General features: G+C 34.2%; 1 protein-coding gene across 5 annotated transcripts in view; it reads left to right on the top strand.

The window, feature by feature from the left end:
* LOC114327458 (probable serine incorporator) overlaps positions 1 to 26,549 on the top strand; it is a 96,716-nt gene that overhangs the window by 16,471 nt on the left and 53,696 nt on the right. For all 5 annotated transcript variants that reach the window (XM_028276088.2, XM_028276087.2, XM_028276086.2 and 2 more), the window contains exon 2: positions 19,700 to 19,864. In XM_028276088.2, the coding sequence (XP_028131889.1) occupies positions 19,700 to 19,864 (165 nt within the window). The remainder of the gene's footprint in view (positions 1 to 19,699; positions 19,865 to 26,549) is intronic.

Raw genomic sequence — 26,549 nt, 5'->3', positions numbered from 1 at the left:
TCTGTAAATATTGAGAAATCCAAAGGCCTCAGTTTTGATTTAGTATCAGTTAAGTTCAATTACTTTATAAGAACTATTCATTCACAATTACTCTCTGTCCCATTTTTATTGTAGTTACTAACCGATTGTTAATACAATACGTGTGTTTCTAATAAACCTATAATAAATTAGTTCAAGGTTATATATCAACCTACGACCTCTGTGACAGAGGAATTAAATAATGATCAATGATTTAATTTATTAAATCAAAACAATAAAAAATTTAATTGGTTGTAGTATGTAGAATTAACATGATGTTTTTAATGATATTTTCGAAATAAGGGACAATAATTTTAAAATAAATTCTTTAATTGCCATTTTGATTTTTCAGATCAGGAGCTCTTTTCAAATTTAAAATATTGTTTAATTAAGTAAAAACAAAATTGTTTTTGTAACATTGTGAAAAAATAAATACATCCGATCCCACGGTTTGTTCTTAAGGGTCGATTTCTCATACCTGCGTTAATCTATGGTTCAGATGACTGAGGTTCATGGGTGAACTTCAGAAAAATATGGCCGATGTTATCGTTTATCGTTAGGCTTAATACCGGGTGGACCAAAAGTCAGTTAACCGTTTTGTATATTCATAAAAGCAAAAATAACTGAATTAAAAAAACATTTATTGTTTATTGTAAATAAGTAGGTACAAAGGAGTGCATGCTTTACATTTTATGTTCAAAATGTAAACCACCTTCATCAATACATTTTTGGCAACGCTTATACACATTGAAACAAGTCTTTCGACAGACTTCCAAGTTGGCAAGGAGAACTTCAAATTGCAAAACCTTTATCTTCTATTGGCAAAGTATTCCCCACAAGGCAAAATCACGCGCGGGCCATTAAATTGTGTCTCTTCTCCCTATCCAATCACTAAACCGGTCATTTAGAAACTCACGAACTTGCAATCCGTAATGAGGCGGTGCACCGTCTTGCTGAAAATATCGAATACCTTGTAACTGTGGACTATTTGCAAGGCCCTTCACAGAGCATGTTATATTTTCTTGGAGACGCCGCAAACTTGCGCGTGACTTTTTGTGATAGCGTTAACTGACTTTTGGTCCACCCGGTATAATAAAATAGGTTATATACCGCAATACGCAATAATACAACGCATGCGTAATCATTGAAATCATCTGAACTGGGTTTGAACGGCCGAATTTCAGCGTTCAAGTTGAACGTAGTTAAACTGCCATCGGTTGAAAGTGATTTGAGAAAGACGATTTTGACTTTAAACTGACGTTCACTAAAAGTTTAGGTTAAACTGGAGTAGAAGTCGATATGATAAATTGGCCCTAAGTGTCTCACTTATACTACACTGCCTCAATTACTAAACAATTGGGAACCTAAATTGTTCATAACATCGTTATATCATTGTTATCACAGAAAGGACATTTTACAGAAAGGCAATTACAATATTCCAAATAAATACTCGACCATTCAAAACCAATATACTTCAAATCTATGCTCCGACTGCATATTGGAAATAATAATGTAAATGAAGTCGAAAATCTCTGTGATCAAATTTCCATAAGTGAAAACTAAAATAATTCAAACAATTAGAAATTCAAACTAATATTTCCGCATTTATTAGTTTTTTTGCTACCGTCAAGTTTAACAGGAAAACACCGTTGCAAAATAAAACACGTACATATAATATGTATTTACTACAGTAGCTACCGGCTTTACAGTTTGTCTTTGTCTTTAACGCTCGGTTTCATAATCAGTTAAAGTGGACTTTAAATTTTAAGTTGGTACCTTTATCAATGCAATTCATGTGGGTAAATGTCAAGTTTAAAGTGAACTTCAGTTAATGTTCACTTTAAGTTGATTATGAAACCGGGCGTAAGAGTGTGAATCAAAGATATCTGTAATATAAGTGTCAAAGTCATGTTGTTCTATAGAAAGTTATGTAAGATTTTTGTTTGTTTATTTTATTTTCTTCTTCTTTTATGGCTTTTGGGAGCTGTGCCCATTTAGCCAGCAACATTTCTTAAAATTAACGCCTAACTAAACCCAGGGACCCGGACCGAAATGAAAAGGTTGCGGTCCGGTTCCGGTTCTAGTACAATTCAAAATTTTAGGTCCGGTCTGGTTCCGGTTTTGATAAAATATTTTTATGATTCGGTTCTGACCCATTTTTTCGGTTCAAACGGTTTTTTTCGGTTCCTTCAAATTTTTTAATTTCAGTCTGATAAAAAAGTAAATATATGGTGTAATTTCTATATATAAAATTTTTTTATGTAAGATATAGTAGGAGAGGAAAGTATGCTAAATTTGCAGTTACTCGAGCGGTATGGGGACCTATACTGCCGTGCTAGGCCCAAAGGCGGTAACTAACATTTGAAAAAATGGTGGCAAAATCGATTTCAAAATTGAATGCTACAATTTTGGCCCGTTAGGGATTTATGTACTAGCTAATAGATTTAATGCATCGATATATGCCCCAGTTTATTAAGGGAACCATTAATTATATTTTAAAACAAAGTTTTATATAAAAAGAGGTAGATACCGCTGAAACGTTTTATCAAAACTTACTATAATACTAAGCCTAATAGCGGTATGTGGTTTACAGTTGTGATTGATATGAAATAAAAAGCTTTTCTGTGTATTAAAGTGTATTAAATTGAAAGAATTAAAGTACATACTATTAAATGTTATTATTTTGTTGAGCCACGATATGACAACAACAAATTGACAATATTTAGTTGTCGTTATATCTGTTTTCTTTCAAGAGTCAATAAATACATATTGGTTCATTAATAATAATGTTCCATTTGTGATTCAATATAGACAATTATATAGACAACCGAACAACATACCTTGTGTCTGGTACATACCAAAAAATCTATTTAGTATTACAATGGTATTACCTCATAATTAACATTTTTTATAAAATCTTTTATAGTGCGTCTAATAATTTGGGCGAAACTGTACTTATACTAGGAAAAAACAGAATCCCTTCAGATTGTTATAGATGTTTAAACATTTGCGTTTTAAAGAATTCTTTAACTGTGAATGTGATTGTAAACCATACTTTTCACTTTCTATTCTCGGCTATTATATTCTTAGCGACAAAGGTTCGCTATTTTACGACATCTTTTTATAGAGCTTTACCTACCCTAATATTATTATGCATTGTTATATTATTGGGTATTTCACAATATCATATTGGGTATTAAAATACCATTACTTAATGTAATTAGGGCAAATTTTAACATTTTATTAGTTGTATTGTACAAACTATTTATATGTTATGATTAAAATATGATCACATTGTCTTTTCACAACTCTTACTCGACTCTACTTGATTTTCTAAAAAAACAAAATATTTTAATCTAAAAATGCTTGTGGACAGCGTGTGGATATATTATTAAGTTTTTAAAACCTAATTAAAAAAAAAGGAATATTTTTAAATATGATTAGGACAACATAATTGGTTAATTCTTGAAACACTATAAACCAAAATGAAAATACATTTCAATAGATATAATAATCTCGAAAAGTTCTTATCATCCTCGCTAATTATTTCTTTTACTAACACAACTTTGGTATATTATGTACATATGAAAAAATAAGAAGAAGAAGATACATAATGGAAAATGTGGTGAGCAACTTGGACAGTCCATAGCGGCCAGCTTTTGAACTGAGTAGAGAACTGTAGAAGAGTTTGCTATGGAACTCTAAGGACCTCATTGCCTTCCTTATGTATGAACAGAAAACAAAAAAAAAAAGTTGTGACTGGCTAAATGGCACCCAAGTCAATGCCATAAAAAACAAAAAAAAAAAAAAAAAAAAAAAAAAAACACAACTGTTTTAACTAACACAATAATTTAACCTTGTAAAGTTAGGCCGAATTTACTTAGTAATACTAAGGCGATTTGGCGGTTTCTAAATGTAGGCGTAGCATTCGTTAAAGTAGATTAGCGGTAAGTGCAATATGCTAAGGTAAATGGACGGCAACTGTAGCAGATACCGTCAAAACGCCATAGTTTTTAACATTTACCGCCAAATGGCTTAGTATTTTAACTGAAAAGTGTAGATACCGCTAACAAAATTGCAATTTTATTTAAAATATAATGCTTCTACAACTCCAAAGACTTTGTAAATATATACTAAATACCCTATTCTTCCTAAAAATACAAAAACCTCATTTTCGATAAAAAATCAGTTACCGCCTTTGGGCTTAGCACGGCAGTATAAGTTAAGTAAAGTTTTCTATTTAAGTGGGGACTTTCCATTTTTTAATTTCATCATCATCATCATCATCATTTCGCTCTACAACTCTATGTGAGTCTTGGCCGCGTTTACTATTTCCCTCCATTGTTGTCGGTCCTGAGCAGCTATTTCCCATTGCTGTACTCCCATTTTGCGTAGATCGCTGGCTACTGCGTCCTTCCATCTCTTTCTTGGGCGACCAACTGACCTTTTTCTATCGGGCCTTTCCCAGAATGTGGCGTTCAGAAGTCTTTCGTCACTTGATCTTAGCATTTTTTAATTTAGTCTTCCATTTCCAACAATCGTTTTTCCGATTATAGCGCCATCTATCCATAATTCGAAAAAATATCTCGAATAAAAGTTACTTATTTTTATGTAAGAAATCCAAATCTGCAATAAAAAATGGGGACTTCTATTTCAAGATTTTAAAGTAAGCCCCCACCACACCTCCGTGGTGGGTCCTGTTTAGTGTCAAAATATTGAATACGTGTATTTTGCACTTTTTAAATTTGATGTTCATTTCGCGGGGTTCCTATTTAAAATTTTAAATTTATCCCTCACTCCTCTCCGTGGGGGGTCGTGTTTGGTATCATTCGATAAATTTTTGAAAAATATTGAACACGTAATTTTTAAAAGATGAAGTTAATTGCCAGATGACGCTAGTCACCTAATATTTTCACTTCAGTTGCAATGGGTGGGAAAACCTCTCAGTACGGATCAATTGGGATATGGAGAACAAGCCTACGTTCTTTCCGATGAGGCTCCAATAAGAGCTGAAAATCGCGATTCAAGGGACTGGACTGCACTCCGTATTCTAATTGAAAAGTAAGATTGTTTTGCCTTCGCATTGCAACTGAATTAAAAATAAAATTTTTATTTTACGTAATTTTTAATTTTTCGATCTGACGTTTATTTCTCGTAATATTCGCTTTTTTCTTGTGAAGCTTTGTGACTCCACCATTTCCTTACGCCCCGCTCAAACCGTCAGATTTTTTAAATATACACTGTTCTACATGTAGGTACTTACCTTATCTTAATCTGACAATTTCGAGTTATTCTCAGGGTAGATTTTTTTTCGGATCCCCTTAATGAACTCCCTTGTATTAAGATCCAATATATGGTAGGGGTACATTTACAGAGTAGGTATAAGGTTTCTCTACATGTGATTTTCTGACGCGCTCGAGTAACTGCAAAAATCCCCGCTTGGGGCTGTACCAATATGGCTCCCCTACTAATATGACTCAATTCATTTATATCTCTGTATGTCATTACATAATCTAATAATTGTTGACATTTAGTATGGTATAGTTAGACCCAAACCCAGACATCCAAAGTGAAAGTTATCCTCCAACACCAAATTGTTCTATATGGTCCACATAATGTTCAGAAAAAAGTCACACCATTTTGAGCGTCGGGTTTGGGGGGAGAGGGGGGAGATATCGGTAAATTCGTAATTTTTTAAGTTTTTCGCCAATATTTCTAAAACTATGCGGTTTAGCATGAACAACCCTCTATACAAAATTGTTCTACATTAAATTTGAAATAAAAAAGGTCCCATGCATAACCCTTCTAAAATGAACGGTTCCAAAGTTACGGAGGTAGTATAGTGTAATTGGTCCAAAAAAAGGCCTAACCCAGACATCCAAAGTAAAAGTTTTCCTTCAACACCAAATTGTTCTATATGGTCCACATATTGTTCAGTAAAAAGTTACACCATTTTGAGCGTCCGGTTTGGGAGGGAGATGGGGGAGAACTCGGTAAATTAGTAGATTTTTTAATTTTTTCGTCAATATTTCTAAAACTATGCTTTAGCGTAAGGAATATTCTATAGAAAAATGTTCTACATAAAATTTAAAACAAAAAAAGTTCCATACATAATTGTTATAAAATCAACGGTTCCAGAGTTACGGAGGATGAAAAGTGGAGGTTTTCAATACTTTTTATATTTACCGATTTCTCCCCCTCTCCTCCCCAAACCCGACGCTCAAAATGGTGTGACTTTTTTCTGAACATTATGTGGACCATATAGAACAATTTGGTGTTGGAGGATAACTTTCACTTTGGATGTCTGGGTTTTGGTATAGTTATATCATAAATATTGCCCAAAAAATATAAAAAGTATCGAAAACCTCGACCTTTCACCCTCCATAACTCTGGAACCGTTGATTTTATAACAATTATGTATACAACATTTTTTGTTTTAAATTTTATGTAGAACATTTTTTTGCATAACATTGTTTACGCTAAAGCATAGTTTTAGAAATATTGACGAAAAACGTAAAAAAACTACTAATTTACCGGCTTCTCTCCCATCTCCCTCCCAAACCGGACGCTCAAAATGGTGTAACTTTTTACTGAACAATATGTGGACCATATAGAACATTTTGGTGTTGGAGGAAAACTTTTACTTTGGATGTTTGGGTTAGGCCTTTTTTTGGACCAGTTATAATATACTACCTCCGTAACTTTGGAACCATTCATTTTATAAAGATTATGCATAGGGCCTTTTTTATTTCAAATTTAATATAGAACAATTTTGTATAGAGGGTTGTTCATGCTAAACCGCATAGTTTTAGAAATATTGGCGAAAAACTTAAAAAATTACGAATTTACCGATATCTCCCCCCTCTCCCCCTCAAACCCGACGCTCAAAATGGTGTGACTTTTTTCTGGACATGGTGTGGACCATATAGAACAATTTGGTGTTGAAGGATAACTTTCACTTTGGATGTCTGGGTTATGCCATCTTTTGGATCAACTATACTATACTAATTATTAAAATTATATTTTCCCATCACAACCAACTCCAAACATTTATCATATTTATATAATATTACCGATTATATTATCAATTAGTGACCACTCATCAGGTGCAACAGTTAACAATGGATAGATTAATTTTATTATTTTAGAATTTGCTAAAACGGCATCAATTTAGTTAATTAAAATATTTGACAATATTCTGAAATACAAAAAATTTTATTTTCCTCAACAACTTCAGAAACATTTGTTGACAAGAATTAAAAGAAGAAATTATTATAACATATTTTTTATGGTTTTTGAGTTGATTTTAAAAATAATAAAACATCTTGAAATGTATTTTTTATTTATTAACATAAGTAGAAAACACTACAAAATTGTTTGCATTAACTTAAAACAAAAATAACAATATTGTAAGCAACAAAACCTAAGAAAACCGATAAAACCGTTTGAAAAATTAAGTGTTACGGTTCGGTTTCAAAATAGTTATTTATGAAACAGTTCGCGAAGTATGCTTTTTGCGAACGCACGCGATTTTTAGAGCACGAGCAACAACGGAGCGAGTGCTATAAATCGCGTAAGTTCGCAAAAAGTACTTCACGCACAGTTTCATACAATATTTTATCTACGATAAACGAATAAAAAAAGCTGTAACTCTTCGTCACTGGAATTCATTTCTATTCTACAATTTTTAGAACTTTGACATTTAAAAATTCTAACTACTTTCAAACCACAAAACTGTCAAAACTTTTGTTGTAATTCATTGCTCATATTGTCATCACCATGACAACGCGAAAGTTAAGGATTGTCATCATGATAACGCGAAAGTTAAAAACAGTGCGAAAAAGTAAATCCCATTTAAAATAAATTGTTACTTCACGCACACTTTAAATCCTTCACGCACTGCTATCTATAATGACAGTTTTCACAAACTAAAAACTTACACATAATATGACATAGAGTAGATAAATTATATTTAATATCAAATAAGGGTTCAGTTTCGGTTCTGGTCCACTAAAAAATATCGGTTTCGGTTCGGTTTTCTGTTTTTAGCGGTACGGTCCGGGTCCCTGACTAAACCTACCATACAAAAAGACTATTACGAACCTAATCGACAAATCAAGGATAGGGAAGGGAAAATGAAGTTGGGGTTAAAAAATAAACTGTCGTTAAAATATAAACAAATAAATAAAATATAGTTTGAAAAAATAATTTGACGTTATATTTAACCTCCAATATTATGACAGACGTCAGTTACCATTTACCATCTCACCAAATATAATAATGACGTCATATAAACTCTTCACTACTTCTAGCCAGTGAAATGCTCTCTGTAACAGGAATGGCATGTCAAAAAGATCTGATTATTGCCTATATATTTTTTCAAATTAAAAATATGGCAACAAGGGGAAAATTTGTGACAGTCTTATTGTTTGACTTCGACCATAAATCATAACTGTTGTATTTAGTTGATTTTTCTAGTATCGATACTTATCCACTAAAGAAAAACACTTAAGAGGAAACAGCGCGTCATCAATGTTTTTGTTTTTCGAAAGTTCTGCGAACTTTCAACAGTGAGCCAACAGTGCGTGGGCTATACGACAGTGACAGTGGCATCATACTATCAAAAACAACAATTATTATACAGTGTTTAACAAAAATACAAGTCATAAATTGAATCACATATTCTGGGACCAAAAATAGTTCGATTGAACCTAACTTACCTTCGTACAAATGTGCACATAAAAAAAGTTACAGCCCTTTGAAGTTACAAAATGAAAATCGATTTTTTCCAATATATCGAAAACTATTAGAGATCTTTTATTGAAAATAGACATGTGGCATTCTTATGGTAGTAGTATCTTAAGAAAAAATTATAGTGAAATTTGGACACCCCATAAAAATTTTATGGGGGTTTTGTTCCTTTAAATCCCCCAAACTTTTGTGTACGTTACAATTTAATTATTATTGTAGTACCATTAGTTAAACACGATATTTTAAAAACTTTTTGGCCTCTTAGTACTTTTTCGAGAAGTCAGTTTTTATCGAGATATTTTGAATATTTGTCAAATCCACCACATATTTGTATATGGCTAAGTACGATTATGGAGACTTGGTAATAATATGAAAATTTATTTATTTATTTTTTTTTATTTTATTTGGGATACAGACAGGACAAACCCATAAAAGTATCCACTACAGAATTTCAGATACATTTACAATTTTACAAACTGATATATAACTACAAACTAAAAGTAAATATATTCATTGAAGTTAGAACATAAATACAGAAAATGATATATTATGTATGAACAAAAGAGAAGAAAAAAAAAAACAGAAAAAAATGAGAAAATAAGCGATAACAAGACTGAATACACCAAAAGACCAAGTTTCAAGGAAGTGATTCTTCAATAGTTTTTTAATCATATCCGCTTTATGAAAGAAGATATCAATATCCACAACGCTAGACAATTTATTATAAGTATTTGTCATTGTATGAGCAGGTGAATTTAAAAAGTAATTTGTGCATGCTTGGTCCGTAACAAAAGTATAATTATTTCTAGTAGTGTGGCTTGGAGTACGAATTTTCAGGAAATTTATAAGGTCAATACAATCTGCCTTATTATTTAGTACCTTGTGAACAAATAAGACATCCACAATTTGTCTACTATGCTCAAGAGAAATTATTTTTAAATTAGAGCGAATGCGTTGTCTATCACTATCAGGATAAAATTTCCTTTTACAATAGGAAATAAACTTGTTTTGAATGGATTCTACTTTAGAGATGTATACCGAATAACGCGGATTCCAAATAATAGAACCAAACATTAAAATACTATTGACATATGCCATATATAACGTTCTAATGGTAAAAGGGCTTTGTAACTCAAAACAAGTTCTATATATGAAGCCCAATTGCTTACTGGCTTTTCTAGTAATATTAGAGATATGTTGATCAAAGAGTAGCTTACGGTCCAAAAGTATACCAAGATCTTTAACGCTTTCTACTGCATGCAATACACATTTAGAAATTTCATATGTGTTAAAGTTTAAGTCAGGGCTGCTGCGAGAAAAATGTATATAATTACATTTTGAAACATTTAAAAACAGGTTATTTCTTACACAATAATCAGATAAATTGTCTTCTTGAATTTGAATTCTATCATTAGGACATGAAATACAGTGATATATCTTTAAATCGTCGGCATACATAATAAATTTAGCAAATTTAAAACAGGCAGAAATATCATTAACATATAAATTAAAAAGTAAAGGACCTAAATGGGACCCCTGAGGCACTCCTGACGTAGTGATCACAGCATTGGATTTAAAAGCTCCTAAAGTTACTTGTTGTGATCTATTTCTGACGTATGAGTCAAACCATCTTAATAAATTACCATGTATACCGATTTCAGGTAGTTTCAAAACAAGAATCGAATGATCGATTTTATCGAAAGCTTTACTGAAATCAGTATAAACTGAATCAACGCTTTTTCTCTCATTTAGACTTTGAAGTACGTATTCAATGTATGTATAAGAATAAGTTTGTATCGACTGAACGTTTTTTCATAAAGCCATGTTGTTCAATATTAAGTAGGTTTTTTACGTCATAATAAAGAAAATCAGAAATTATACTTTCAAATACCTTACTAAAAATATTTAACTTAGAAATAGGTCTGTAATTTTCAACTTTGCTTTTATTTCCGGATTTATGAATTGGAATAATAAAAGCATTTTTCCATTTATCAGGAAATTGACCGGCATTAAGTGATTTATTAAACAACAGAAATAAAGGTTCTGTTAAAGATTGTTTACAGTTTTTAATAAAATCAGTAGGTAGCTCATCTGGTCCAGGCCCTTTATGAGGTAAACTTTCAAGTTTATTTTCAATAATGATTATTGTACAATAAATATATTATACACGGCTCACTAAAATAATTAGTTACGCCCCTGTACTACTGATTACTTAAAATTCAAGTAGTATTTATGTAACCTTTCTGGAAACTCCAGGTTATTGTTGAGACTCGCATTTGAACCCCTCGCCGGGGCAGATCGTCAAAAGCTTCCTAACGAGAATCATCTCTAATCTATCGACGCTCCCGCTATTCGTAAAAAGGCCGCATTTTACCGGCTTTTTTTTGCTATCGTTTTATACCGCTCAGATAATTCAATCTGCTCAGTATTATCGACGATGATTTATTTAGCGTATTAGTGAGTGCCTTACAAATGAACCAAATGGATTATGGAATTCAATCAGAGCTCTGATGTGACACGTCATCAAGGAATAAAACTGTAAGTACTCTACATGTATGTGAACATAACTTATTAGTCGTGATACTGTATGCATTTTGAACCATATACCTCTCGTAGCAAATATTCTTTGTGCCATTTATGCAGATAATACTTTAAATTACATATGAAAAATCGTTATCTACTCTTAACCAGCTTACCTATGGGAATATACTCTATAACCGTACAATAAGTATAGGTTACTATTGTTAAGGATACTTTACGTATTGCCTAAACATTTCTGTTCCATCGAGCCGTATCATATTAATTATTTATTAATTAAATCCTCAAGGTCCTTCGTATTTGCATATTTTGATAATCTCTATTCTGAGAATAACGGTTTTTCATTTATAGTGTCTTTCTGTTGCATTTGGAAATTTCCAAGCCACGCCGCCCCGGCACAAAAATAAAATATTCCTCTCTTTCTGCACTCAAATTCTCAGTATTTAACCCAGCACGTCTCTACAATAGCTGGTAGGTTGTTAAGCCCGGTCTACACGTGCAATTTCAGAAACTACTTGCTTTGTTCAAATAAAGGAGTCGTTTTGTTTGTATGAAAAAATATTTGCATATATTACATTATTTTATTTTCGTAAATATATTTTTCTGTTTATAGTATACAAAAAGTGTACTCATTTCTTGGCTGATAGTACGGGTGTTATAATTTTAACATTGTTTGTTCAACCTTTTGATTTAAATTAAATTTATAATTTTGAATCCGATTAAGCCTGGTTCACAGGTTACAAAAATTATTAAAAATAATTTTGTTTTCTTGCATAAATTGTAAGTTTTTGCTACATTTAGCTTCGCTTAAGCTCATTTTACACTTCTAGAAAACTATAGAAAATAAATAATTGTTTTTTCCTTCAATTTAATTAATTTAAATACTTGTTAAGGGTGTCTCACACTTGCTGAAAAATACCCATTTTGGAAAATTGCATATATTTTGAAATTTTATAGTTTTGCATTTCATATACTAATCTGCGCTCATACAGGGTGATACTATTAAGCCAATCTCACACTATTAAACGTGTAATATATAATATATTGTACATATTCTCTCATTTTCGCATCGATTTATAGGTTTAGACATTTGCAAATAATCTATCTAATCTCACATTCTCGCAACATGGCTGACCGATCAAAATATAACCGACAGAGGCTCACCGCAAAACTTGATATAACCAAGTTGGCTGATTCGGTTCCCACAACTCTTAATTCTCTAAACAAATATAAAATTCGTGAAATAATTTCACAACTCAAACATTCTTACGGACTTTTCCGCGATGCTCAAAATGTGCTGGAGACGATCCCCGAGGAACCTACCCCCTCTACTGATTCCTCTGTGGTTTTTGATAAATATTTGGATACAATTTCTCTATTGGAAGAAAGGTTAGAGGTCATTGAAAGTTCTAATGTGACTGCTACCCCCTCCCTCCAATTTGACCCTAATTCTTCTCTAACCTCACAGTCTATGGCTAGGCAACGAACAGTAAACCTCCCTCGTATTCAGTTAAAACCATTTAGTGGCTTAGTTACTGAATACAATTCATTCATTGAGACCTTTGATACAATAATAGGATCTGATACTACATTAAGTGATCTGGAAAAACTCATTTACCTCAAAAGTTTTCTAACTTCCGAGCCTTTGACGCTTCTCGAGCATATCCCACTCACAGGTGACAATTACAAAATAGCCCGGGATAACCTGACACAAAGGTACGCCAACTCTAAATCGCTTATCAAAACTCTCATCTCTCAAATTCTTGATGCGCCTCCTATTTCTGGAAACGCAAATCACTCACAATTAAGAAATTTTCATACGGTCATGTCAAATAATTTCAAGGCCCTATTGAACTTGAATAGGCCCCCTTCAGATCTCTTGCATTTACTTCTCATACATATCGCTACTCAGAAACTCGACGCACCTACCATTAGGGCTCTTGAGTTCCAATCCGGTGGTAGCCAAGCTACCCCTGATTTTGTCCATTTTCTAGGGGAAATCGAGACACGCGTTGTTCATCTTGAGAATATTCAATCTCAATCAAAACCAAAATCGACTACTACTTCCAGACACTCTTTACACCTAGCCTCAGACACTTCTACCAGTAACCTTTCGCCTCGCTTAGGTCCTAAGAAATGTTCCTATTGCAACGACTCTCACTCGATCTACTCTTGTCCTCAGTTCAAGCAGTTGAATTCTAAAGAACGTTTTAGTTTTGTCAAACAAAATAAATTTTGTATTAATTGTCTTGGGTCTCACATGCTCGATCAGTGTAAATCCAAATTCTCTTGCATAGTTTGTAAATCTCGTCATCACACGTTGCTCCATTTCGACAAAACGGGTCATAGTAACCCTTCCGCGGCTGTTGGCCAACACAACTCAAATAATCATAATAAAACCGCTATCTCAAATAACTCCCATACACAGGGTAATTCACAACAGGGGCCCTCACATGTTAGAGCTCCTGAAACGGAAGTTAATCTTCAAAATTCGACTCCACATTCAATGGCTCTATCTGCAGCCTCGCTTGATAATCATTTGGTGTTATTAAGCACACTCCAGGTCTATCTTGTCGCTCCTAGCGGCAAGAGGGTCTTCGCAAAGGCACTCTTAGACTCGGCCTCACAGGTTTCATTTATTAGTGCTGACCTCGTAAAGGAACTGTCACTCACCACTAGAGATGGAAAATTACGGATCAATGGAATTAACTCCACCTCATCCTCGTCTCAATCTATTGTAGATACAACAATTTTCGCTGTCGCTAACGACGTTCCTTTTGACATCTCGTGCTCTGTACTCCCAAAGATAACAAATCCGCTTCCTCAAATTTCTATTTCGGCGAGCAAACTAAACATACCCTCAGAGATACCATTAGGTGATCCGATGTTCCATGTAACATCCCCAATTGGTATCCTGCTCGGTGCAGACCTGTATAACGATATCATTCAACCTGAAATAATTCGTTTGGGAAAAGGTCTTCCCGTTCTTCAACGCACTCTACTCGGGTACACGATATCAGGGTCAGTTCCAGACTTTGCTCTTAAGTCGAAAAATACTAAAAAGGCTTTGGAATTTTATTCAAACTCTCTCGTTACTTGTTGTTCTCATAACACTCCTTCCGCCGTAAATGAGCCGGTAGTGTCCAACGAGGAACTATCCGATCATTTACAAAAATTCTGGGAGCTGGAAGAAGCCGCTCCTCAGAACACCGATCTCATTAATGATCACCCCGCTGAAATTAATTTTGTAAAACATGTTAATGTTCTCCCCAATGGACGATATGAGTCCACACTCAATCTCAAACTCCCTATCGAAGATATAGACATGGGAAATTCGTTTCTCTCGGCAAAAAGACGTTTTCTCAGTCTCGAGAAACGTTTTCAACTCAACCCTGATTTATTGGAAAAATATCAGGACATTATATCGGAATATCTCAATAACGGACAAATAATTCAAGTGCCGTTAAAAATGCTAAATGACTCAGGTAAACCTAATTACTTTCTCCCTCACTTTCCCGTTTTCAAATCCAACTCTACTACTTCCACTCGTATAGTTTTCGATCCAAACAATAAATCGTCTACGGGAATCTCCCTCAGTGACGTCATAGACAAAGGTTATGTCGTCCAACATGAACTTTTTGACATTCTCGCTAAGTTTCGTCAGTTTAAATTCGCACTAGTAGGCGACATCAAGGCTATGTTCCTACAAATCGCCATTTGTCCCACTGAAACATTTCTGTTAAATTTTCTCTTTAGGGACAATATTCAGCAGCCTTTACGGTGCTATCAATTTCAAAGATTACCCTTCGGGCTCCCAAGTAGCCCATTTATCGCTCAAAGAGTTATCAAGCACATCGCTGACAACAACAAACATACCCACGAACTTGCTACTAGTGTTCTGCAAGAATCTATCTATATGGATGACCTGATCAGCGGTGCTGACAGTCTTCATGAATTAAGTTGTCTTTTCGAACAATTAACTTCTTTGCTAGAAACCCATGGTTTCCTCCTCCACAAGTGGAACTGCAGTTCTTCAGAATTTCTGTCTCAACACAATTTAAATCCCGTCTCTGAAGTCAGTCTTAACTTCACGGGATCTGATAAAGTCTTAGGCATATTCTGGGATTCAGAACGCGACCACTTTTCGTTTAAAACTCCTATCTTCAAATTGGCTAATGTTGTTACTAAACGTACTATTCTCTCCTACATTGCTACTTTGTATGACCCGCTAGGATGGTTATCCCCTGTCCTTGTGAACGCTAAGCTCTTGATACAGGAAATATGGTCCCAGAAATTGGACTGGGATCAACCCATTGACTCACCCATCATTATGAAAAATTGGCAAAACCTCTTATCGACATTCAAAACTATAGAAGAGGTCAAGGTACCTCGATGCTTACTTTTACAAAAGAAAGTTGTTGATGTTCAATTAATTATTTTCACCGACGCATCGGAAAAAATATACAGCACTTGTGTGTATCTCAAAGCGACATACTCAGACTTTTCTGTATCGTCGCGGCTTATCGCTTCTAAAAACAAAATTTCTCCGCTAAAAAATAAACTCACCATCCCCAAATTGGAACTTTGTGGAATAGTGTTGGGAGTCACTCTGGCTCATAGACTTTTTCACATCTTCAAGAAAAATTTGAGTATATCTTCATCTCATCTCTTTGCTGACTCTACAATTGCCTTGTCTTGGATACTTTCTAAAAAACACATTTGGAACATTTTTGTACAAAACAGAATTCAAAAGGTCAATTCCTTGTTGGAAACTTTTCCTTGTGATTTCCATTTCGTCAGAAGTCACGAAAACATCGCTGACCCCGCTTCCAGAGGGATAAATGTCTTTGATAATCCCCAGACCACCGAAGACTGGTTATGCGGACCTAGCTTTATTAGAGACAATCCCATCGATTTTTCTCTTCATCAAATTCCTCATTTTCAGGATGATCTTCCTGAATTAAGGAAGTTAGTTGTCTCAAACATAGCAACAAATCACGAACTCAACGACACCTTTGAAAATCTATTCGCTAAATCTTCTTCTTTTCGTAAAATTCAAAGAATTGTCGCTTATCTTTTTAGATTCATCAGTAATATTAAAAAGAAAATAAATAACTCTCCACGAGATACGGATATATTGACGCCACCCGAAATGGAGATCGCTGATCACGCGATCATCAGGTATATCCAAAGTATCTACTTTAAAAAAGAGATTCTTGAATTGAAAAATGCTAAACTCGTGACCAATAAAGCCATTCGTAAACTCAACCCCTTCCTACAACATAATGATGGGCTGATTCGTGTGGGAGGACGTCTCCGACACGCCCCCATATCGTATAATCAAAAACACCCCATTCTACTTCCTTCTAAATGTCGAGTTGTAGAACTAATCTTGACTCAAGCTCATCATAAGTTATTACATTCAGGCGCGCAAACAGTACTTTCGTATGTCAAAATGAAGTACTGGCCAATTGACGGATTAAGACAGATTAAACGCTTAATTCGTAAGTGTGTAAACTGTTTCCGATTCATGACACCCAATTCTGTTCAACAGATGGCAGATATGCATCCCGATCGTGTACTCCCCACTAGACCCTTCCAAGTCGTCTCAGTGGACTATGGGGGGTTCTTCTTAATTAAGTCCTCACATTTGAGGAAGGCACCGCTTTACAAAGCATACGTAGCCTATTTCATTTGCATGAGCACTAAATGTGTTCATATCGAACTCGTCACAGGATTAAGCGCAGAAGCCTATATTCTTACTCTGAAAAGGTTTATTGCCAGAAGATCCACGCCCAGTATTATTTGGAGCGACAATGCCACAAATTTCCATGGGGCAAAAAATGAAATGCGCGAATTCTATGATTTTTTCTTAAATCAAAATAATTCGGAACAGATTAAGGAATTCTGTACTCAAAACTCCATAACTTTCAAGATGGGTGTTCCCCGCAACCCCCATCAATTCGGCCTCCATGAGGTAGGAATAAAGAGTGTGAAGTATCACCTCTATCGAATTATAGGAAATTCCCACTTCACCTTTGAAGTGTTTAACACAGTATTATGCCAAATCGAGGCTATTCTAAATTCGAGACCCATCACTAGGATGTCGTCTGACGCCAATGACTTCGCTTTCCTATCTCCAGCTCACTTCTTAGTTCAAAGAAGTTTAACCGCGCCCCCTGAACCAAGTGTTTCAGAGATACCTGAAAATAGGTTGAATCTTTTTCAGCGTATTAGTAAAATTCAACAGCAATTTTGGAAATTGTGGAAAAAAGACTATCTTTGCCTCCTGCAGCAAAGAAATAAATGGACCGACCCTACTGACCCTGTCAAGATCGGGGATTTGGTTCTGTTGAAGGAGGATGGTACTCCTCCACTCTTATGGCCAACTGCCAGGGTAATAGATGTATTGCCTGGTAAGGATGGTCTAGTTCGTACTGTCAAGATTCACACTACTCACGGTGATTTTCTTCGTGGTATTACGAAAATCGCTGTGATTCCCCTGGAAGATTAAAATCTATCCCTAGGGGGAAAACTTATCGTTTTCCTCCATTTTATCGTTGTTACCCCTTGTGTATATAAACTCTAATTTCTTCAAACATTTCTTATCGTTGTGCACATCTTTGCCAATCCCCTCTCTTCGAGGTGATATAGGCCATCTCTCTCGCCTGTCGCCCCCGGCAATATGTACAATAAATATATTATACACGGCTCACTAAAATAATTAGTTACGCCCCTGTACTACTGATTACTTAAAATTCAAGTAGTATTTATGTAACCTTTCTGGAAACTCCAGGTTATTGTTGAGACTCGCATTTGAACCCCTCGCCGGGGCAGATCGTCAAAAGCTTCCTAACGAGAATCATCTCTAATCTATCGACGCTCCCGCTATTCGTAAAAAGGCCGCATTTTACCGGCTTTTTTTTGCTATCGTTTTATACCGCTCAGATAATTCAATCTGCTCAGTATTATCGACGATGATTTATTTAGCGTATTAGTGAGTGCCTTACAAATGAACCAAATGGATTATGGAATTCAATCAGAGCTCTGATGTGACACGTCATCAAGGAATAAAACTGTAAGTACTCTACATGTATGTGAACATAACTTATTAGTCGTGATACTGTATGCATTTTGAACCATATACCTCTCGTAGCAAATATTCTTTGTGCCATTTATGCAGATAATACTTTAAATTACATATGAAAAATCGTTATCTACTCTTAACCAGCTTACCTATGGGAATATACTCTATAACCGTACAATAAGTATAGGTTACTATTGTTAAGGATACTTTACGTATTGCCTAAACAATTATGATTTACATTTTTAGGTATATTTTGAATCATATTAAAAAAGACGTAATATCTCGAAAAAATACAAAGAGGCAAAAAAGTTTTACAAACACTTTGTTTAACTAATACTACCGCAGTAAAAGTTTAATTGGAACATACACAAACATTTGGGGGGTTTAAAGGAACAAAGCCCCATAAAATGTTTATGTAAACATATTAAAAAAGTAGCCGCAACTCGATAAAAACTGCCTTATCGAAAAAATACTAAGAGGCAAAAAAGTTTTAGAAATATTGATATTAACTAATGGTACCACAATAATAATTTAATTGGAACGTACACAAAAGTTTGGTGGGGTTTAAGGGAACAAAACCCCCATAAAATTTTTATGGGCTGCACAAATTTCACTATAATTCTTTTTTAAGATGTTCCTGCCATAAGAATGCCACATGTCTATTTTCAATAAAAAATCTCCAATAGTTTTCGATATATTCGAAAAAATCCATTTTCATTTTGTAACTTCAAAGGGCTATAACTTTTTTTGTATGCATATTTGTGCTAAGGTAAATTAGGTTCATTCGAACTATTTTTGGTCTTAGAATATGTGATTTAATTTATGACCTGTATTTTCGTTACACCCTGTATACTCATAGGCGCTCTAAATGTTACCAAGTCAGTTACGTTCAATTTCTTGTTATAAAAAATCGATTTTTAGTACATCCAATGTGACACAAAATCTAGGCATGGGATAAAAAAGTTTATTAAATTATTAAATATTTATAAATATATCTTAAATATAATTAAATATTTAAGAAAGTGTATTTTTTTGTTCTTCTTAATGGCGGTACAGGCTCCTTTTTGCAATATTTTATTTAGTTATAGAGTAATTTCCACATACTAACATATTTCTCAAATTGGGCTCTGTACCGCCATTCTTTATTATATTACGAATATGTGTGCCAAATATCTCGACAAAATATTCAAAATTACAGCCACAATTTGGACCGCGTTTTTCGCGCGCTACTGTTGCCTCTGAACGATAACTAGTTCCAGGACCATTATTTAATTTATTAACATTGTTTTTTTCTGTTTTCTGTAGCTTGCCTGTTGCTGTAGTAGCGCAGCATGTTCTCTATGCTGTTCAGCATGTCCATCATGCAGGAATTCTACATCTTCTCGTATAATGTATGCATTGATGCTGTTGGTTGCTACTGTGGCGGCTTGTATTACTCTGTCTCCAGGACTGGAAAGCGCTTTACAAAAGGTAGGTATACAAAGTAGATATTATTGTAAGCAATAATAGTCAGAAAGCCACTGCGCATCCGCTAGGAAAATATTCTGATTCGGATTTTTTGCACAATCTTACTCAAAAAGGACTCCTTTTAAAAAATTTGCATGTTGGCAGGACCAAAAGGTGGTCAAACATTTTTTAAACGCTTTTTTTTTGTTTTTTTCCTAAAATTATTTTTTTTGCATGGAAAAGTTTTTTTTAGGTTTTTTGGATCATTCAAAACAGAAAAGGTCTTTAGTGACTTTTCTCTAAAAATGATAGTTTTTGACAATATAAGCGATTAAAAATTGAAAAATTGCGAAATCGGCCATTTTTAACCCTCAAAACCTATGTGAAAAACTGAAAATTTGAATGTTGCCAAGGTAGGTAGATATTCTTTAAACATCGATTGATGAAATCCCGAAGAGTTTTTTGCAATACAATATTCAAAACTCGTTTGTTTTTAATTGCTGATCAAGCGTGCGCGACACTATTTTCCACCGACAGTATGGTGCAAATGAAAGGAATAAATTCGTTATTTCGTAAACCGACGACTTTAAGGAAAAATCCCGAAACAGGCCGATTTTTATTTTTAAGTTATGATATTGTGTCATATATGGTATACTAGTGACGTTATCCGTCTGGGCGTGATGACGTAATCGATGATTTTTTTAAATGAGAATAGGGGTCGTGTGGTAGTTCATTTGAAAGGTTCTTCAATTCTCTATTCAGTAATGTAAACATTTACATAATTATTTATACAGAGTGTCCTTCTACTTCTTTTTTTGTCAAATAATTTAATTTAATAAAATTTTTTGGACACCCTGTATAAATAATTATGTAAATGTTTATATTACTGAATGGATTGGCAACGTTGCGCTAAGTGTGTAAATATTAATTGTATTTTGCTCCTGCATTAAACCCGTTTTTCGCGAAATGCAGAGTAAATCAATTACAGCAAACGCTAAAGTGTGAAGTTAAGTGAGTAATCTTCGCGCTGAACGAAAAATAATAAACTAAATATTGAAATTGTGCTCCAAATTGGCAAAAATCAAAGGTAAGCGTAACACATAAACAAATAAAACGTAATCGATATTACGATATTCGAAGTGGATTCTTGTTTGATTGGAACGCGGTGTTGCCAAGTCGACAGGGAAGTCCTGTAAGTAGGGAGGAGCGAAATAGTATATACTGCTCAATATAATTTTATCAAAAAAAAAAGAAAAAAAGTAAGACGCTACACTGAGAAAGGTTAAGTTTCCGCGGAGATAGTCCGAACGAGACCTTTATCGCAGTAAAACGAATCAGTTGTAACGAAAACGACAAGAAGAGAAAAGAGGAAGAATTGGAACGGGCTTTTAACAAAAGTCGAAAAATAAGCAGATCTCCCTCCTACAGAAAGGAGAAAATGGAGGAGAATATACAAAAAATTATGGAAATGATGGCAGGAGTAAGTCTAAAAATCGAGGAACAATCAAGAGAACTTAGCGAGATGCGTAGAGAGCAGAAAGAATATAGAGATGAAATAAGAGAGCTACGCCAGGAGAATGTAACATTAAGAGAAGAAAACACGAAACTAAAACAGGCAGTTTATCAAATAGAAGAACGGCTTGAAAGTTTAGAAAATCAAAAAAGGCGGAAAAATATAATTATACAGGGATTGAACATAGATACAAATGGGCCAGATATCCTAAAACATGCAATGAAAAATTTTATGCAGACAGAATTAAAAGTAGATGTACAAATAGAGAAGGCTCTGAAGTTAGGAGAAAAAGTTTGTCTGGTTGAGCTTGAAAAGGAAGAAGATAAAAGAAAAATCATGCGAAACAAAACCAAATTGAGAAATCGAGAAGAAGGTCTAGTTTATATCAACGATGACCTATCAAAGAACGACAGAATTGTACAGAAACATGTCAGACAAAAAGCGCAAGAACTAAGAAAGGGAGGGAGAAAAGTGAAAGTAGGGTATAAGAAAATATATGCCGATCATGAAATATGGCGCTGGGATGGAATGAACCAAACGTTGGTGGTAGAGACCAAAGCAAAAAACTAAGCAATAGCAATGAAAGGAAACAAATGACGACGAAAAATGCAAAGAATAGGATTACGAACTATGGAAATAAAACAAATCAAGACAGCAATAAAAAAGAAAAGCCGAAAAATGACAAGATACATTTTGCAACAGGGATAAATAAGAAGGAAACGACGCAGGCAATGGACAAGGCAATAAGTAAAGATAACAAAAAGAAAACTAAAGTCAACTTGGGTACATGGAATGTAAGAGGCACATACGAAACAGGAAAACTCAAAGAATTAATTAGAGAAATTAAAAGATATAATGTAGAAATAACAGCTTTACAAGAGACAAAACAATTGGAAACAGAAATAGTAGAAATAGAAGACGTGGTATTTTTTAAAAGCGGGGGAGAAACCAGAAGGTTAGGAACAGGTTTTATAATACAGCGAAAATGGAAGGAAAGAGTAATGGCATTCCAACCAATATCAGATAGACTATGCACAATAAGATTAAAAGGGGACAAACGAAACATAAGTATAATAAATGTACACGCACCGATTGAAGATGCCACAGAAGAAGAAAAAGATGAATTCTACGAGCAATTGGAAAGAGAATATGATAAATTACCAGGGTTTGACATCAAAATAATAATGGGAGACTGCAACGCCAAAGTAGGAAGAGAGAATATATACGAACACATAATAGGGAAATATAGTAAGCATGAGGTGTCGAACGATAATGGCCAAAGAATAATAGGCTTTGCAACAGAAAGGCAAATGGTGATACGAAGCACACAATTACGCCGAAAAGATATATATAAAGGAACGTGGATTTCCCCTGATAAGAAGACAGTAAATCAGATAGACCATATTTTAAGAGAAGAAGCATGCAAACAATGTAATAAATGTAAAGAGCATGAGAGGAGCGGACTGTAACTCTGACCACTACCTGGTGAGAGCAGAATATAAAATCGAGCATAATATAAAGCGAAACAATAAAACAACAGAAAAAATTGGAAAACAATTTAACATAGGACTACTAAAAGATAACAACACACAGAAGAAGTATGAACAGGGAATAACCAACAGACTAATCAGGGAACAAGAAACGTCAAGCCCAGACAAACAATGGCAAAATATCAAAGAAGCAATCTTGGACACAAGTAAAGCAATCCTAGCGAAAACCAAAAGAAAACACAAAACAAAAGATTGGTATGATGAAGAATGTCAAGAAATAGCAGAAGCAATAAGAAAAGTAAGACTCAAAAATCTCACAAATGACGAAGAAAGCACTAGAGAAGAATACAGAGAATTGAGAAAAATCATGAAAAGAAAATGTAGAAGCAAAAAGAGAAAATACAACGAGAACAAACTGAAAGAAATAGAAGAAAAATTTCAAAAAAAAGAAATAAGATCATTCTACCAGGAAGCAAAAAAAATGGAAAGAGGATATCAAAAAAACAACCCATATATGAGAGATGATAAAGGGATGTTGCTAAATGAGCCTGAAAAAATAATGGAAAACTGGCAAAACTATTTCACAGAACTGCTAAATAAGAGCGAAGTACAAAAGGAAACAAACCATGAAATTGAAGATGATCAGATAGCAATAGAAATACCCACAGAACAAGAAATAAAGAACGAAATAAAGAGCTTGAAAAATAACAAAAGCCCAGGAATAACAGAAATATCGGCCGAAATGATAAAATCAGGAGGGAAAAGACTACAGAAAGAGATATATGATCTGATAAAAAGAATATGGGAAGTAGAAAAAATGCCAGAAGAGTGGACCATAGCAAGAATATGCCCTATACATAAAAAAGGTGATAGAATGCTATGCGAAAACTACAGAGGCATCGCACTATTAGAAATAGTTTACAAAATCTTGGCACAAAGTATAAGTAAAAGGCTAAGTCATTATTCGGAAAAAATACTGGGGGAATACCAGGCAGGTTTTAGAAACAACAGATCAACGACTGACCAAATATTTGCCTTAAAAGAAATACAGACTACCTGTTACGAACATAAAACAGTACTATATGCTTTGTTCATAGACTTCAAGCAGGCTTACGACACAGTAAATAGACAGCAGATGTACGAACTGATGAAAGAATTGGGGATACCAAGTAAAATTGTCAGGATGATAAAGATGACGATGGAAAACACAACAAACGAAATAGCTTGGAAAGGGTATACATCCAAAAAGTTTGAAACCAAGGAAGGATTACGACAAGGAGACCCACTATCAACAATGGCATTCAATCTAACATTGGAAGGAATAATCAGGAAAAGCAGAATAAACATGCAAGAAACGATATTTAAAAACGGCCACCAATGCATAGCATTTGCAGATGATCTGACGCTATTAGCAACAAGCAAAAAAGAACTACAAAAGTTAATGAAAAACATAATAACAGAAGCCAAAAAATTCGGACTTAAAATAAATGAAGAAAAGACAAAGTATATGATAATGGGAGAGATCCAAAAAGAAAAAGAGAATAACATCATAGTACAAATAGATGGAGAAAAAACATACTCGTTTAAAAGAGCCAAAGAAATTATTTACCTGGGAGCCAAAATAGATGAAAATGGTCATGAAGAAGGGGAGATAAAGGCAAGAATAGCTAAAGGAAATAAAAAATATGGAGCATTACGCACATTATTGAAATCCAAATACGTATCAAGAAAAACAAAAATAAGAATTTATAAGACTGTTATCAGACCTACAGTAACATACGCAAGCGAAACATGGGTGCTCAAAAAGTCAGAAACAGACCTGTTAGAAAGATGGGAGAGAAAAATGCAAAGAGCAATATATGGAGGTGTGAAAATAGAAGGTCAGTGGAGAAGAAGAACCAATAAAGAATTGGAAGAACTATATCAAGAGCCAACGATTACGACGACGATCAAAGCACAGAGAATACGATACTTGGGGCACATAGAGAGAATGGGAAGTAAACGAATGCCAAAAATGGTACTTTCACGAAGACCAATACAAAAGAGGAGGAAAGGCAGGCCAAGGAAAAGATGGAAGGACAGTGTATATGAAGACTTGAAGAAAAGTAACATTGAGAGATGGAAAGAACTAGCATTGGACAGAAGGAGATGGAGAGAGGTTGTGAAGGAGTGTATAAAAAGACTGAAGTGTATTTAAATAAAATTTATAAGTTATGTAAGTTATATTAAGTTATTTACTATATTATTTATGTAATCAGAAATGTAAACATTTTAGCCCTAGGCCTACAAGGCCTGTTGCGCTTAATAAATAAATAAATAATTATATTACTGAATAGAGAATTGAAGAACCTTTCAAATGAGCTAGCACACGATCCCTATTCTCATTTAAAAAAATTATCGATTACGTCATCACGTCCAGATGCATGACGTCACTAGTATACCATATATGCCACAATATCATAACTTAAAAATAAAAATCGACCGGTTTCGGGATTTTTTCCTTAAAGTCGCCGGTTTACGAAATAACGAATTTATTCCTTTCATTTGCACCATACTGTCGGTGGAAAATAGTGTCGCGCACGCTTGATTAGCAATTAAAAAACAAAGGAGTTTTGAATAATGTATTGCAAAAAACTCTTCGGGATTTCATCAATCGATGTGTAAAGAATATCTACCTACCTTCAACATTAAAATTTTCAGTTTTTCACATAGTTTTTGAGGGTTAAAAATGGCCGATTTCGCAATTTTTCAATTTTTAATCGCTTATATGTCAAAAACTATCATTTTTAGAGAAAAGTCACTAAAGACCTTTTCTGTTTGGAATGATCCAAAAAACCTAAAAAAACTTTTTTCCATGCAAAAAAAATAATTTTAGGAAAAAAACAAAAAAAAAAACGTTTAAAAAATTTTTGACCACCTTTTGGTCCTGGCAACATGCAAATTTGTTAAAAGGAGTCCTTTTTGAGTAAGATTGTGCAAAAAATCCGAATCAGAATATTTTTCCTAGCGGATGCGCAGTGGCTTTCTGGACTAATTATTCAAGGAGCATAATGTAATGATGGCTATTACTCACGATGATGAAGTTTGCCACACGGGCCGTAGGCGAGTGTCGTAATTCATCAGAATGAGTAATAGCCATTACATGCAAGTAGAATACTATACTTTTTCTACGACCTTTTTTTATTTGAATTAGTAAAATATATAATTATCAACTACTCGAGATTTAATTTATAATAATTTACAAAAATACCTAAATGCTGTTTACCCCTAGTACGTGGCTAAATAATTGGTTGCCTACTATTACCAAATTCTTATGTATTATAAAAATACAACAAGAAATAGTCAATCCAAGTTCTATTCGTTCCCGAAAATTTATAAGCAGTTTATCCCACCCGAGCTTGCTCCACGCTATGTGTGTCTCCGTTACTATGTTAAATAAATTAGTTGCTCGCACATATTAGTACTAAAATAATCTAGGGAACACGTACCATCGAAATATACCGTTATATGATTTTATTGCTCATTGTTATAGTGAATATACATGTCTTTAGTTGTATGTCTAAGAGAAGCTGGCCCCGCCCCACTTTTAACTCGATTTCGTGCCTAAAGGTTAGAGCAACAAAATCCGAAATAGAGCAACTAATTAACACATAAATAGAAGTAAATTTTTCACTTTTGAAAACTAAAGTTTGAACTTTTTTCGGTG

Source organism: Diabrotica virgifera, chromosome 4, assembly GCF_917563875.1.
Source record: "Diabrotica virgifera virgifera chromosome 4, PGI_DIABVI_V3a".
In the NCBI taxonomy this organism is placed as follows: Eukaryota; Metazoa; Arthropoda; class Insecta; order Coleoptera; family Chrysomelidae; genus Diabrotica; species Diabrotica virgifera.
Note: the sequence above shows the minus strand (reverse complement) of the source record. Positions and strands in the feature narration are given on the sequence as shown.